Raw genomic sequence first — 14,285 nt, forward strand, 5'->3', positions numbered from 1 at the left:
CTGCTCCCCCCTCGCTGCCTGCTCCCGCCAGGGTAACTCTTGATTTTGTTCAGGAGAGTAACCAGGGGTTTGGGGACCCGGTGTGACTGAGGTACTCCTGCCCCAGAGGCCTCGGCTACCTGCACGCAGACGAGCTCCTCTGACCGAGAGGGAAACGGCGGACCCCACCCTCAGAAGGCCGGGGAGAGAATTCCCCACAGCAGCCCCCTCCCTCCCAGCCTCCCCCGGCACCTCCGAGCCGAGAGGTGAGGGCGGCGCACCGCCCACATCCGCCTCACATCACTTCCTGGGCTTTAAAAAAAGGGGAAAAAAAGAGGAAAAAAAAAAAATCACCTGAGCTGGTCCGGTCCCGTCTCGGAGGTTTAGGGGCCGTACCCGGGGTGCCACTGCTGCCCGCGCCGACACCATGAAGGCTCAGCCCGCGGCAGCCTCCATCGTCTGCCTGTGCCTGGTGCTGGCGGCCTCCGCAGCCTCCGCCGCGGAAGGGCTCGGAAAGGGTCAGGCAAACGTTTTCTTTGGGCTTTTCTCTCAACTTTTGCCGTTGCCGTGAACGGGTGCGCCGGGGCCGGGCCGGTTCTCACAGCCCGCGGCGGCGAGGGGTGCGCGGGGGCGGGGGGAGGCCGGCCTGGCCTGGCGCTGCCGCCGCGGCTTAGAGGGAGACCGCTGCCTTTTGACTTTAAAGATGAGGGGGTCTTTAAGCGATCTTTGCCGTCGAGGTTCTGTTCCGGCTAAACCGCGAAGAGTTTCCTTTTCGAGGGGCCCCACTTTTACGTGGCGAAGGCCTGGGGGGCGCAGCCTGTCTTAGAGATAAATCTCCTCTTCAGGGCTGGTAGTAACGCAGTTTGATCAATGACAGCAAAGCTTTGTGGTGTGGATCCCACTCATTCCCCTTTCGTTTTACAGTTAATTCCTCAGATGACTTTCATTCAAAAGAAACACTCTGTAATGTGTTGTGTAATGCTTTTAAAAACATACTGAAGCTTGCCACAAAGTGGGTTTGGGGTTTAGTTTTAAAAAAGAAAAGCTTTCAAAAAGCGTTTCCTAGCTAGAACAATAGAAGGTTTTCCCTGTTTTAACGTGTTAGCCTTTGAATGAAATAGCTGACGTGTCAATATTCTGAGTAGACATGACTTCTGCTAATCCAACTGTTTTTTGCTCTGCTACGTTCAGCTGGTACAAACGTAGCCTTGCGTCTGAAGCTGCCTCCGCAGCTGATACGTGTGTGTGATTGGACATGGACGAGGCGTCCCCACCTTACTGCTAGCACAACTAAATATTTGATGTGTTGCGTCATGTGTGTTCACAGTTGTTCATATTAGGAGAGAAGATAAGGTAATAAAAATACTGTGCCAACTGTTCAAACCTCTCGGATGCTGAACTAGGGTGCCACGAGGTTTTGCTGACCCTGTTCTTGGCTTTCTCCAGCTTCTTTGCCATAGTTGTCTACTGGAGACAATGTCCACTTTCCCCTGTGTCAGCACTGGACAGCCTGTGGCTCCTGACCCCTGTGTAGCTCCCAACCCCAGTGTAGCTCCTGAAATCTGCCCGCCTCAGCACCCTGGCCACTGGGGGTTGCTAACTAATCCAAACCCTCAGCACTGGGAAGGGGCAAGCCGAGGCTGATGTTTGGTCTTCTAGCAGAGCCCTGCATTACTGGAACGATGAGACCTCTGAGGAGGTCTTCCAAGGGAGTTCCCCTACGAACAGTTCCCGGATCTCCTTCATGTCAGCTCTCCGCATGGCTTTCAGCCATGTGAGGGTAGTGCTGAGTTGGCTACAGAGTCAAAAAAAAAAAGTCAGCCTGTGCTTTGCAGTTGTTAAACATACGCTTGCTCACTCTTATCTCAACTGACATAACAAGGCTTGTTATCTGGGTATGGGATAAAACATTTCCTGCATTGTTCAGTCACTGTAACATTCAGAAACCTGTGTAATGGTGTTCTTTCTTACTCTTCGATGATAATTATCATCAGCAGTAATACTCAGCATAATAGTTTTAGGGCAATTAATGATCGTATGCTGGCCTAGGAATTTTTAAGTTTTGCGAATCCCACATTCACTGGGATTTAGGAAGCCAAATGCTGACATGTCTAATTTGTCACTAATGAGTTAATAAGTGTTCACAGATTGAAAAAAGAATGGGGAATAATGAGAAGGCTCTTCAATTTTAATCTCTGTTTGGGGGATTTTGGTGTCATTTGCATATATAGATAAATATTCATGAGTGCGGTATGTTTTTGTTAATTAATTTCAGTGGGATTCCTCATGACATGATGTAGGTTGTAAGTATTTGCAGAAGTCTTTCCAGGACAGGGATTATAGTTTGCTTTAAAAAAAAAAGACTATAAAATGAGTTGAAAATAGTCTTAAGGGTTGGACTGTTTTCATCTGTTAGTTGACATGTTAAATTATGCAGCATTTATAAACCCTTCTGTCTGGCAGGTTTTGGAGATCATATTCATTGGAGAACACTAGAAGATGGCAAGAAAGAAGCAGCAGCCAGGTATGTTACCTAGCTTTGAAAACAGAAAAGTGTGTTTAAAAACATTCACAAAGATTCTGTATCGATCCTAAACTTAACCACAGAAAATAGTAATTAACAAACATTAAGGTGTTTTAGGAGACTGTTCAGTTCCCTGTAGCTTATTAGAGAAAAAACAGGGTTTTGTTAACTTTGCTGAGGCACCACCTAGGTTTAATGATGGAAGTTCTAGCATGTCTTTGAAGTGAGAAGAAAATATTTTTTGAGTATTTATCATAGTAAAGAAAGATAGGGATCTCAAACCCACAAACGCATGTTTAGGTAGTACTCAATCCCCTCGAACTCAGCAGTGCTAATAGCTTCCATAAAATTCAACGTGCCTGTATAGATGAGGCCTCAATGTGAGATGAGAGAGTTATTTTGTTACCGTCTGCAGAAAAAGTCTGAAAGTTTCAAACTGTAGTGAACTGATAAGTTGTTTAAGCAGAACCTTTTCTGGGTTAAGCTTAAACTCTAAAAAGAACTCTGTCTCTATGAAAAGGTAAAAATTGACATTTTGGCACATTTTTTCCTCAGAATTTCTTCTGTTTCTTGTTAAAATGTGAGAAGGAAAATTGTATGCTTATAAATTCTACTTGTATTTTTAAATTTATAACCTAGATCTGACAATGCTGACATTAGCAGAAATTCATTATGCCTTCCAGGTTTGCTGTTCAATTGAATTTTGCTCTCAAACTGATCCATCTGGCGAGTTCTACACTCTAGTGTAGACACCAAATTAAGCCAGATGGTACAGTTCAGAAGTCTTACAAGTGTTTATAACTGGATATTTTAGCATTTATTTGATATACCTGTCCAAAAAAATGGACAATTTCACTGTTTGCAGGAATAATTGTAGCTTTACTTTGCAATGAAGCAGAGGAAGCTTTAAAATGAAACAGAGGAGGGAGGGGGGGTGAGCTCTCAGGTTTAGGCAGGATGAGTGTTTCTGCTCAGAAACAGCTCCAGAGCAAGGGACAGGTGTAATGCATGCTCTCTCCTTTTGTTGCCAAAAACACGGACTTGCTCACCGATTTGGGTTCAGCGGCATTTGAGTGTTAGTGAATTGAAGGATAGGGAGAAACCACCACCACCACCAAAGATAAGCAAACCTAAAAAGCAGATTTTTGTTCCACGTCTGACCTTAGGTCAGGAGATGAAAAATTGCACGAGATTATCTGTTACGCAGCAAGTGAGATGCATCAGAGTCAGTGGTCTGGGAAGTTTCAAGACTTCAAGTCAATTTCCATTCTGTAAATATACAATCTGGATGTGTTGGAGATGCTGGAGACGGCTTGTTTTTGAGTTCCCTGTAGGCGAGGGTGGGGATCCAGTGTTCATACAATTACTGGGTGTCTGGTTCGCGGGGGCAACCATAGTACGATCGCGCTTTTAAGCAGGACGGCCCACAGGACGGTGTCCCTGTGCCAGACGTGTCCTGTAGCGAGGTGATTCCCTGCGCCCCCTGGGCGCCAGCCGCCCTTGGGGCCCTCTGAGGCGCTCGCCGTCGGGGTGCGCGGGGGGGCGGCTGTGCCGAAGCCCTACACTGCGCGCTGCCCCGACCCCGGGAAGGAGCGGAGGGCGCGGGGCTGCGAGGCGCCCGGCGGGAGGTTTCCACGCGAGCCCGCGGCTGACCGGACAGGCGGCACGGCGAGGCCTCACGCCATGGCGGCTCCGGCGCTGACCGCGGTTGCCCGGGCGACCGCGGCGGAGTTGTGAGTGACCCGAGCGGAAGCAGTCGCCGTCGCCGTCCGGGTCAGAATGGCGGCGGGTCGACCGCGGGGCGGAGGATGCCGCTGGTGGTGCTGTGCGGGCGGCCGGGCAGCGGCAAGAGCCGGCGGGCCGCGGAGCTGCGGGCGGCGCTGGGCGGGCCGGAGCGGCAGGCGCACGTCGTGGCTGAGGCGGAGGGCGGCCGGGCGGCGCTGCGGGCCGAGGTGGAGCGGCGGCTGAGCCGGCGGGACGTGGTGATCGTGGACGCGGGCAACGAGCTGCGGAGCATCCGCTACGAGCTGTACTGCGCGGCGCGGCAGGCGGGCACGGCGCGCTGCCTCCTGCACTGCGCGGGCGGCTCGGGCGGCCCCGACGAGCCGCCCTTCGAGGCTCCCGACCCGTGCAACCGCTGGGACCGGCCGCTCTTCACGGTGCACGGGGAGGAGCCGCTGCCGCTGGCCGCCATCCGCGCCGCCCTCTTTGAGAGCGCACCGCCGCCGCCGCACCGCGCCACCCGCAGCCAGCCCCTGCAGTCCAGCAGCTTCCTCCACCACCTCGACCGCGTCACCCAGGAGGTGCTGGCCGCCGTCATGGCCGCCCAGAGGAGCGGGGCGCAGCCCGGGGAGGTGGTCTGTGTCCCCGGCGTTGCCGAAGGGCTGGTGCTGAACAGGCCCGTGAGCATGGCTGAGCTGAGCCGCCTGCGGAGGCAGTTCATCAGCTACACCAAGATGCAGCCCAGTGACGAAAACTTGCCCCAGTTGGCCAGCATGTTCCTGCAGTACCTGAGCCGCAGCATCCAGTGAACCCTGTCACCTGTGCCACGCACAGCAGTGGCCATCGTCTGGTCCCAAAGTACTTGCAACAGTAAGAACATGCCTTCCAGCCACAGACCCCTTGGAGCCTGGGTCCCACCTATTGCATATTGGATCACGAGGCAACAGCAGCTCTGGGAAGATGGATGCCATGTCCCTGCAGCAGCGGAGCAAGCTATATTGCTAAAAGGATCTGTAGGGATGCTGTTCCCCCACCCCTGCATTCTCCCCATTTGCATCTTTCAAAAAGGAGAGCTACTGTTGCATCCCCAAGCAAGTGAAGTCTCCTATGGAGACCTAAACCCCAGTAATCAAATAGTGTCTGAACATGAAAGCCCAAAAGGTGGTGACCGTAGGGAAGACTTTTCCCTTCCACATTGGCATGTGTATGTCTTGAATAAGAAGATTGTTCTTCCGAGACTGTCTCCAGATAATGTCAAACTGCAGAAGAGACTTCATGTCCAGAACTGGGATAGGCTGTATTTTTAGGATGTGACTGTCTCAAAAAATCCTACTGAACCCAAGAGATAGATTTGCAAATTCTGTGCAACAGAAGGGCGCTGGCTTAGCAAACTCAAACCTCTCTGTTTCAGGTTTAACAATAAAATGTGTGCCTTAATTGGAGTAAAGTCTTAATTTACCTGCAGGACTATTCTATTGAAATAACTTGCTATGTCTTTTCTCTGCAAGGTCATCATTAAACGCCTTTAAAAACACTAATTGTTTAAGAGTGAGTGCTCTCATAGGAAAAATGAGCTGAAATAACAGTCTCTGTTCTGGGTGAAATGCTCCCATAAGTCTGTACCAGCTGTGGCGGGTAACTTAGTTTTGCGCTTAGTTTCAGCTAATTTCAGTCTTTGCTATACCACATATATATCTTATATAATATAACTTTTCACTTTCTGGTGGATGCTTCATCCCTCATTTTAATAAATTGTGGCTTTTGGTTTTAATTGTATGTGTAGTGCTACCTGGGAGGAAATGGTAAAGTGGGGCAGGAAGGGTTACTTCAATTACAGTGGCTGTTTATCTGACATACCGGCTGCTGGGTGGACTTACGCATTGCAGAACTGAGAAATGACTGCAGAAATGTTTTGATGTAAATAAGTTTATTTTCCCAGTCAAAGTAAAGAGAATAAAGCTGAGAAAACACATTCAGTATCTCTAAAACTGCTGTGAGTTCTCACTGTCTAAGAGTTGGTATTTCAGGACTGCAAGCACTTCCATTTAAAATCTGCTCTGAAAATCTCTCTTAACTTTAAAAAAAAAAAAGTGTGTTGCAGTACCGATTACCAGATGATTGAGCTCTTCTGACATGAAGCACTGATCCTTGATGATAAGAACAATGTGTATCTTCCAGACTTAAATCAGCCTCTCTTCACGAAAGAGGCAAAATCATGTTGGACTGTATGGAAACAATGGAAAAAAAAGTGTTTTTTCATCATCAGGGAGAGGATGCTGATGCAATAGAAGCTTTACTAGGGAAATGTGTATTCTTGCTCCTTACTGCAAACAGAGTCCTATGTAAAGATGATAACATATTGGTTAGTTATAAATGGCAGACTTCTGTTTGAACTACTCTAAATGTTAATCGCTTCCTCTCCACCCTTTCCTGGTTCTGAAGGCCAAAACTGAATGCTGCTAAGTAGAGATTTCCTTTCATATCTATCTACAGCTAAAGAAAAACTTGTACTTCAGTTCTGCTAGTAATTAATTTAGTTGCCGTCATGTGCAAAGGTGTTTGTAATTTCTCTGTGAGAAATTAACTTCATTTTTAACCTCCAAAATGGTAACAGAGTTTACAATAGCAGAAAGCTTAAACTTTGCTTTGCTTGGCATATCCTGAAAGAAGTGTCCTTGTAGTATGTTCTCTATGTGTCTGTCTTGATTCCTTCTTTTCCTTCACCTAGTTTTAGGCTGTTCTTACTGTTCTGGAAGCTGTATCATTATTACCAGCTTCCCTTGGATACTCTTCTATAGCTTAAGGGGTTTACTGGTAAGAGGAAAGGGATGAGATACCCAATTCTTGTTCTTAGTCTTTCTTAGTTTATTGCCCTAGTCAGCTTTCACCAGTTCAACTGTTGGTAGAAACAATGAAAGTGTTAGTAAGGACTTCCGCATGCAGAAAGTGTGGAGGTAAGTGTTGTACTACCTGGATGTGCTCAATAGCAACAGAAGCCACCTGTAGTTGTATCACTTTTCTTGTTAGAAAGGTAAAATTGATGCAAAATAGTCAGGAGCAGTGAAGCAGTGGGTTAATTGGATCACCAGCACTAATAACAGGAAATATGTGAAATTCGTAGTGTCTTTAAGGCCTCTCTGTCTAATTGCATAATGCAGCCTGAATATATTATAAAGGAGCTTAGAGAAATTGAACTTGGTAAGCTTGACTTTGTCAGAAGGTAAAATGCTAAAGGGATCTTTGAAGAACAGGGTTAAATAAAACATATCTCAGGGTGATGGACGCTTAACCTCTGGGTAGTATAGGTAGTAAAGGTAAAGTGAATTATTTGAGACAAGAGAGAGAATAATAAAGAATAACTTTGGTCCTTTTGCATTGCACTTTATTTAGGCTGCAGTTCCACACTGGCCCCCCATCCTCCTCAGTCCTGGCACTTGTCCCGTTTGTCACAGATTTGTTTCAGCATACCAACATGTAGGAAACTAGCCTGGCAGCCAGAGGGTTTGCTAGGTTACTGTGTTTGATTATTGCTCAATGGAGGGTCTTAGTCACAGGAGGTGACTGAAACATACAGACCGTAGTGGGGAGAGGGATGGATGTATGACTGTCATCCACTGGATTGCCTTAAGCAGCCACGAAAATTCATCCTGAGATCTCTCAAGCAGCTGGTGTCACTAATCACTTCCAGTAAAAAAACACATGACCAGTTGTGTATCTGAGCAAATCTAAACTAACAAAAGCAAACCTTCCAAAGAGAAAGTCACCTTCTCTACAAGAGCAGTTACTGGCTGGCAGTTATGATAAATTATTACTATACCTGCTTTAAGATTGGGAAAACTTTTTACAAGAAAACCTTAAAACACAGCAGAATCTCTTTACATCTCTCTTATTTTCCATTACATTTAGCTTTTGTAGAAGTCTTGACTGTTAAAATGTACACGTTATAGAATTTGGTTTCTGTAAGCTTTCTTTGACAATTTTTTTTTTTTTTTTTTTTTTAGTGGTTTGCCTCTTATGGTTATCATCCACAAGTCTTGGTGTGGAGCTTGCAAAGGTAAGTATATTTAATACTAGAGCTTGCTGAAATTTCTGATGAACTTTTGTATACAAATCATGTAACCATGAGAAACATGAACTTCACATCCAAAATGTAGCTAACAGTATTTGTATTTCATTTAGAGTGGTATAATATCACACCACTTTACCTGTTAGCACTGCCAAAAGCCAGCCATGCCTAAATGCCAGCAAACTAACAGCTGTAATGCTGCACTTCTGTAGTGGCTGCAATTTCTCCTGCACTTGGCTATAAAAAATGGAACAGAATGAATGATCTTCAAGCATTAAGTGTAAATTGCCTTACTTTCAGTTGGTGGTTCTTCGAAGGTGAAGCTTTGTCTCTTTCAGTATCACAAACAAGCTGGGCATAATAGCTAAACTTAAAGGATGAGCTGGTTGAGTGAGAACTGGTGGTTTACAGCAAGCTTTTTGCTTCTGTTCCATTGGTTGAAATATGACCGCATATGTCTGTTGGCCAGGCTTCATCATATGGCTGCCCAGCAAGGATTGCTTCCATTACCTGCTGTTCTGAGCCTGGCTTGAACGGTTTGATGCATATATTCCATTTACTCACTGCTTATTGAAAAGTACCAGCTCTCCAGAGGGAGGAATGAAGTCGAGATTTTGATGCTGGCCTGAAAACCTGAAATCTTTTCCGTTGTCTTTATGCATCTCTTCTTTTTCTTTGTTTTTTTCCCCCCCCTTAATTAGCTTTAAAGCCAAAGTTTGCTGAATCCAAGGAGATCTCTGAACTTGCCCATAATTTTGTTATGGTCAACCTTGAGGTAGGCTGCCCTCTGATTTGTATCCATGTTACTGCCTGGTAATTAAGCATTTGGAATCCTACTTAATTGGTTGCATCCTGTTTTGTGTACATCCTAAATTGTGCACTCCTGAATAGGTATTCAGGATTGATTGATACAGCTGATTGTTTTAAAAAGAATTTTCTTCAGTTTGGTTATTTTAATTGTGTTTATAAACCTGGCTCTCTGCCATTGTCTCTTTTAACAATTTGTACCTTGTGTCATTCCATTGCCGCAATAAAGGAATTTATATTCATTCTCTCATGACATATCAAACATTCCTACACCAAAGTGGAGCATTTAATGCAAATTGACAGAACAGAAAAAAAAATTATTGTTTTCACAAATGATACGTGTTTAGGTAAATATAATTTTCTTTCCTTTGAGAGTGGAAGATACTGCAGTTACGTAGTGTCTGTTCAAGATGTAGATTGCTCAGGATAAATGGAATCTGAAGGCAATAGCTCATTTCTTTGAAATGAGTGCTGTGTTTTGTTAGATACCTTGCTAATATGTTCCCTCTCTTCTGTCTTGCTTTGGTAGGATGATGAAGAGCCAAAGGATGAAGCCTTTAGTCCTGATGGAGGTTACATTCCCAGAATCCTTTTCATGGGTAGGGCATCCACAGCTGTTGTATCCACTCACAGGACTGTGTTCTTATTGTTACCACCTAAATTTCCTGTTCGATTTCTTGTTTCATAGACCCCAGTGGAAAAGTCCACCCAGAAATCATAAATGAGAAAGGAAATCCCAGCTACAAGTATTTCTATACCAATGCTGATCAAGGTATGTGCAAAGTAGTTTGAAGTGCATTTTTAGTGAGATGAAACTCCGGGTGTGTCCTGAGTGAAGGACACACCTTCACTTTTGAGTGGAGAAAAATGATGCTGCTTTACAGCATAACTGGGAGCTGTTAGATACAACGTGAGTGAGTGGCTCTCTTATGCCTTGAGAAACCATGTTCAGAATCATGATTCACCTTAATACCTACTATAATGTCTTTAGGACCTAAACGTTGTCTCCAGTTGTGGCATGGAAAATCATGCAATTCGCATGACCCAGCTACAAATAGTTGGGAAAAGGGCACAGGGCTGGGTTTTTTCCCACAGGTTAATTTGTAGATGTACATTCTGTAACGGTGTTATTTTAAAACACTTTCATTACCAGGACACCTTGATGTTTTCATCTTGAGATTAATAGTTGCTGCCTGTCTGTTTAATCTTTCAGTTGTCCAAGGGATGAAGGAGGCCCAGGAGAAGCTAACAGGTGATGCTTTCAAACAAAAACACCTGGGAGATGAACTATAATGAATACACTGAATGATGCTTTTCCATCACTTCAAAACTCTAAAAGGAAATGATTAAACAGACCAAGAATGTAGCTGCACTGGAGGGACATAATTCTCCTGTCAACAATGTTAAGTTAAACCCTGTTTGGAGTTCACACATATACATCAGTTACAGTGTTATCTCCTCCTCTGCCTGGCAGTTTGTACTGTAATGGTTATTTGCAACTAGATAATGTGCAAACACATCAGTTTGTGTGTTTGAGCAACCACTAATATTTGGTGTTAAAAGGGAGATGTGTAGGGCAAAACATTATTTGAGGACAAACAGTGCAATTGGAATAACTAGAAGTAGCCAACATTTTGACGCTTAGTCAGGGTTGGATCCCTCTTTTCTCACTGGTATTATGTGATCCCATTGTTTTTACTGGGGATTGCTATGAATGGGGCATGTTCCTGGGCCTGGTGTTTTCTAGACATCCCAAACTATGAATTCTGTCACTAAGCCAAGTAGAATAAATTTCATGAATGTCCAAGTAGCATGTGAAATTACTAGCTCTGCAAACATATTTTTGGGTAAAACTGTTTGTGATTCATCTTTATTTGCCTTTGGGCAGAAATTTAATTTTTTCCTTGTGCACTCACCTTTTGATTGTTTTATCAAGTGAGAGTCGGTTATGTTGAAGCTTTATGGGGGTTCCCCTTTTATTCTTTGAATGTTTTTTGGCAAATGCCTTGCCATCACATTGTACTGTATTTTTGTACCAGGGTGAAAATTAAACCTTTTTAAACATAAGCATGCAGACAGTGTTTTGTGGTAAAGGGCATAGCTTTCCATTCTTAAGGATGGGGGAATATATTTTTCTTTATGTTGCAGTGGTTATTAATGTTGAATGTCACAGCTGAAGAAGGTTTCTGCTTTTTATAGTTAAAAAACAACAGTTGCTTTTCACGTAATTATAATTCAGCCATTCTTACACTACCTATACTGTTGAGGGCAGGGTAATACCTAGTGTATCTACTGGAGCTGAAAAGAAAAATAGAGGGGAAAAAAATCACCTCTCTTGATCTGCTGGTAACGCTTTTCCTGATGCAGCCCAGGATGCTGTTGGCCTTCTTTGCCACAAGGGTGCATTGCTGGCTCATGGTCAACTTGTTCTCCACCTGGACTCCCACGTCCTCCTGTGCAAAGGCGCTTTCCAGCCTGTCAGCCCCCAGCCTGTGCTGATGCACAGGTTATTCCTCCCCAGGTGAAGGACTTTGCATTTCCCTTTGTTGAACTTCCTGACAACCCTCTCTGCCCATTTCTCCAGCCTGTTGAGGTCCTTCTGAATGGCAGCACAACCGTCTGGTTATCAACTACTCTCCTCAGTTTTGTATCATCTGCCAGTTTCCTGAGGGTGGACTCTGTCTGTTCATCCAGGTTGTTAATGAAGATGTTGAAGTATCAACCCCAGGGCTACTCCACTAGTGACTAGCCCCTTTCAGCCCAGCGGTTCTGCCAGTTTTCCATCCACCTCACTGCCCATTTATTTAGGTTGTACTTCAACAGTTTGTCTATGAGGATGCTATGGGAGACAGTGTCGAAAGCCTTAGTAAAGCCAAAACAACGCCTACTGCTCTCCCCTCATCCACCTAACTAGTCATCTAAAGGAAAAAATCCTGTCCAAAAGGCACTTGCCATAACTTCCCATAACAAACAGATAATTTTCTACAGATAATTTTTGAAGAGCTATCTGAGGACATTAGTTGGGGAAAATTGTTGTATACAATAAACCCAACTTGTCTACTGAGTCCATTTTTACTGTTTGGCAGCGTAATGAATTTTACTTTCCCAACCAGTCTGTCTTTAAGGGATTTTAGACACCAAAACTCAATTGGGCACTAAAAGACAAGGACTCAGTGGAAGTAATGGGATTATTGCAGATTACAATTACCCTGCTCAGCTACTAAAAGTTATTCTACAGGTTTATCCTCTGCTTCTCTTGCAAATTGTCTAATAAATTAACCTTGAAATTGAACTCAGCAACTATTCTCAAGTTGTATCAGCCTTCAAAGTAAATAATTCTGTGTAAGCCCTGAAAAAGGATTTGTGTTTTGCAAAATTGTCTTTTTTTTCCCAGCTGTATCAGTTGACCTAATAAAAAATAGGTCCTGTCTGGTGCTCCCTATTTCATTTATAACCTTAGATTGACATGACTTTAAAAAATCATTGATACTTTTTTTTTTACTTGCCACCCGGGGGAGGACTCTGCTTGTTCATCTGGGATATGATTCAACAAATAATAATTAAAAAAACAATCTCCGATGCAAAATAGCAGGGTGCACCTCTCCGATTTTCCAGGCACGCTTTCGCAGCAGCTCTGCCCTTGTCTTGTCTCTGCAGTGAAATTACAGCCTGTGAGATGTACGTCATTTGTCCCAAAGCCTTGCTTTGCAAAATGCTCTGATGTCAAAAGCAACATGGCCTCAAAGTAATTTTAAAAAGTTCTCCATCTAGAGAGATCTTCCTTCAGTGACAGATGTGGGAAGTGTGCTTCATCCTTTACATTTAAGGCCATTCTGATTCAAAATTACTCTCCTTCACCTTTTCTCTGATGCACCTCCTCTTCTTCAGCACTTTCTGCCTTCCAGACTTGCTACTTCCGAAGGAAAAATACTCCATAATCCTTTTTCCTGTTATTTGGCTGCCTCCTTTTCTTCTGATCCTTTCTACCCTCTCTACGTTCAGACTTGCTGAGCTGGTACAGCTTCCCCACCCTCCCTTCTACTTGGTCTTTTCTAGACCATGCTTTTGTCTTCTGTAGCAAGATGGAGCTTGGCACTTGCTAGTCTGCTTGGCGTTTAGCTGGGGTCTCAGTAGAACATGATGTACGTGCTGCTACAGCTTGATTGCTAGGGGCAGCTAGTTAACAAGTGTAAAAGCTCTTTCACATCTCTGGATTGCAGGATAAACTTACTTTTGATCTGTTACTTAAATATTTTCCTCTTTCTACCTGTTAGTTTTATACCTGGACATTTTAGTTGCTAACTCCTAATGCAGATTCTTTACACCCTTCTGCTTTTTAATCTAGATCAGGTGGTAAATGCTGGTTGGCATTTTCTTCTGTGCAGAGGCATACATCTTGAACCTTCCATCTAACAGTTGCTTTATGTACGTTGTGTAACTTTATGTGTGCAAGCAACTCCACAGGGTTTAGAGGAGCTGCTTACAGGTCGGTGTTTGTTGTAGTTGCATGTAAAGTTAATTATACATTGCAGCAGCTCAGCAGTGCACAGTAACCAAGGCCTCAGATTAGTTTGCCCCCATCAGCTTTGTTTCGTGTGCTGCCCATCTGCATATGACTTGCCATAAACCTGCATACTTACATAACTTCTTTAGATGCATCCTAGAAATCCCCTTGGACTCTCAGCTTCTACGCCTCTTATGGTGATAACAAAACCCAAAGACACTTCAAAATTCTTAGTATAGTCCCAGGGAACTGCCAGGCCAAATCAATCTCATGTAAACAAACATGTTGTCAGCTCCCTTTCTCCCAGAAACAACCCACAGAGGAAAAAAAATCCAAAGTTAATTAACGAGTGACTGGACTGCAGCTAGCCATCTGGCTGCCTGGGACCAGAGGTTGCGTTGTGCACCTGGGGCTGAACAGGTTTTAAGGAAGTGTCAGCTAGAGACTCGGGAAACCTTTCCTTTGCCATGTTTAGCAGCAGGGAACAAAAGTACAACAACCAAGAACGCCAGAGTGTCCCGTCCATCATCCTGGCATGCTGAGTATAGGAGTCATCTACTTCAAATGCACTTTTGTCCCCATGGCTGTTTGTCTGCCATCATATCTAGCCTGTATCAAACTGCTAATGAGCTTCATTCATTGTCCTCACTTACAGCTTGTGTAACGAGTATCTCTGAAGATGA

The 14,285-nt window shown here is 44.4% G+C and overlaps 2 protein-coding genes across 2 annotated transcripts; both read left to right on the forward strand.

Annotated features, from left to right (window-relative positions):
* The first annotated feature begins 245 nt into the window (after positions 1-245).
* On the forward strand, positions 246-12,527 carry TXNDC12 (thioredoxin domain containing 12). Its single transcript, XM_076340209.1, has 7 exons — positions 246-497; positions 2,443-2,503; positions 8,227-8,279; positions 8,993-9,066; positions 9,628-9,697; positions 9,787-9,870; positions 10,312-12,527. Exons 1-7 carry the CDS (start codon positions 407-409, stop codon positions 10,389-10,391), a joined length of 513 nt encoding a protein of 170 aa, XP_076196324.1. The 5' UTR covers positions 246-406; the 3' UTR covers positions 10,392-12,527.
* KTI12 (KTI12 chromatin associated homolog) lies at positions 4,312-5,763 on the forward strand. Its single transcript, XM_076338225.1, has one exon. The coding sequence runs from the start codon at positions 4,312-4,314 to the stop codon at positions 5,032-5,034; it is 723 nt and encodes a 240-aa protein (XP_076194340.1). The 3' UTR covers positions 5,035-5,763.
* Positions 12,528-14,285: the final 1,758 nt, after the last annotated feature.

This window comes from Aptenodytes patagonicus, chromosome 5, assembly GCF_965638725.1.
Source record: "Aptenodytes patagonicus chromosome 5, bAptPat1.pri.cur, whole genome shotgun sequence".
Taxonomy (NCBI): Eukaryota; Metazoa; Chordata; class Aves; order Sphenisciformes; family Spheniscidae; genus Aptenodytes; species Aptenodytes patagonicus.

Coding starts and splice junctions, on each gene's coding strand:
- TXNDC12 (XM_076340209.1), top strand. CDS start 407: ATGAAGGCTCAGCCCGCGGCAGCCTCCATCGTCTGCCTGTGCCTGGTG. Junction 498..2,442: donor CGCGGAAGGGCTCGGAAAGG/GTCAGGCAAACG, acceptor TCTGTCTGGCAG/GTTTTGGAGATCATATTCAT. Junction 9,698..9,786: donor TCCCAGAATCCTTTTCATGG/GTAGGGCATCCA, acceptor CTTGTTTCATAG/ACCCCAGTGGAAAAGTCCAC.
- KTI12 (XM_076338225.1), top strand. CDS start 4,312: ATGCCGCTGGTGGTGCTGTGCGGGCGGCCGGGCAGCGGCAAGAGCCGG.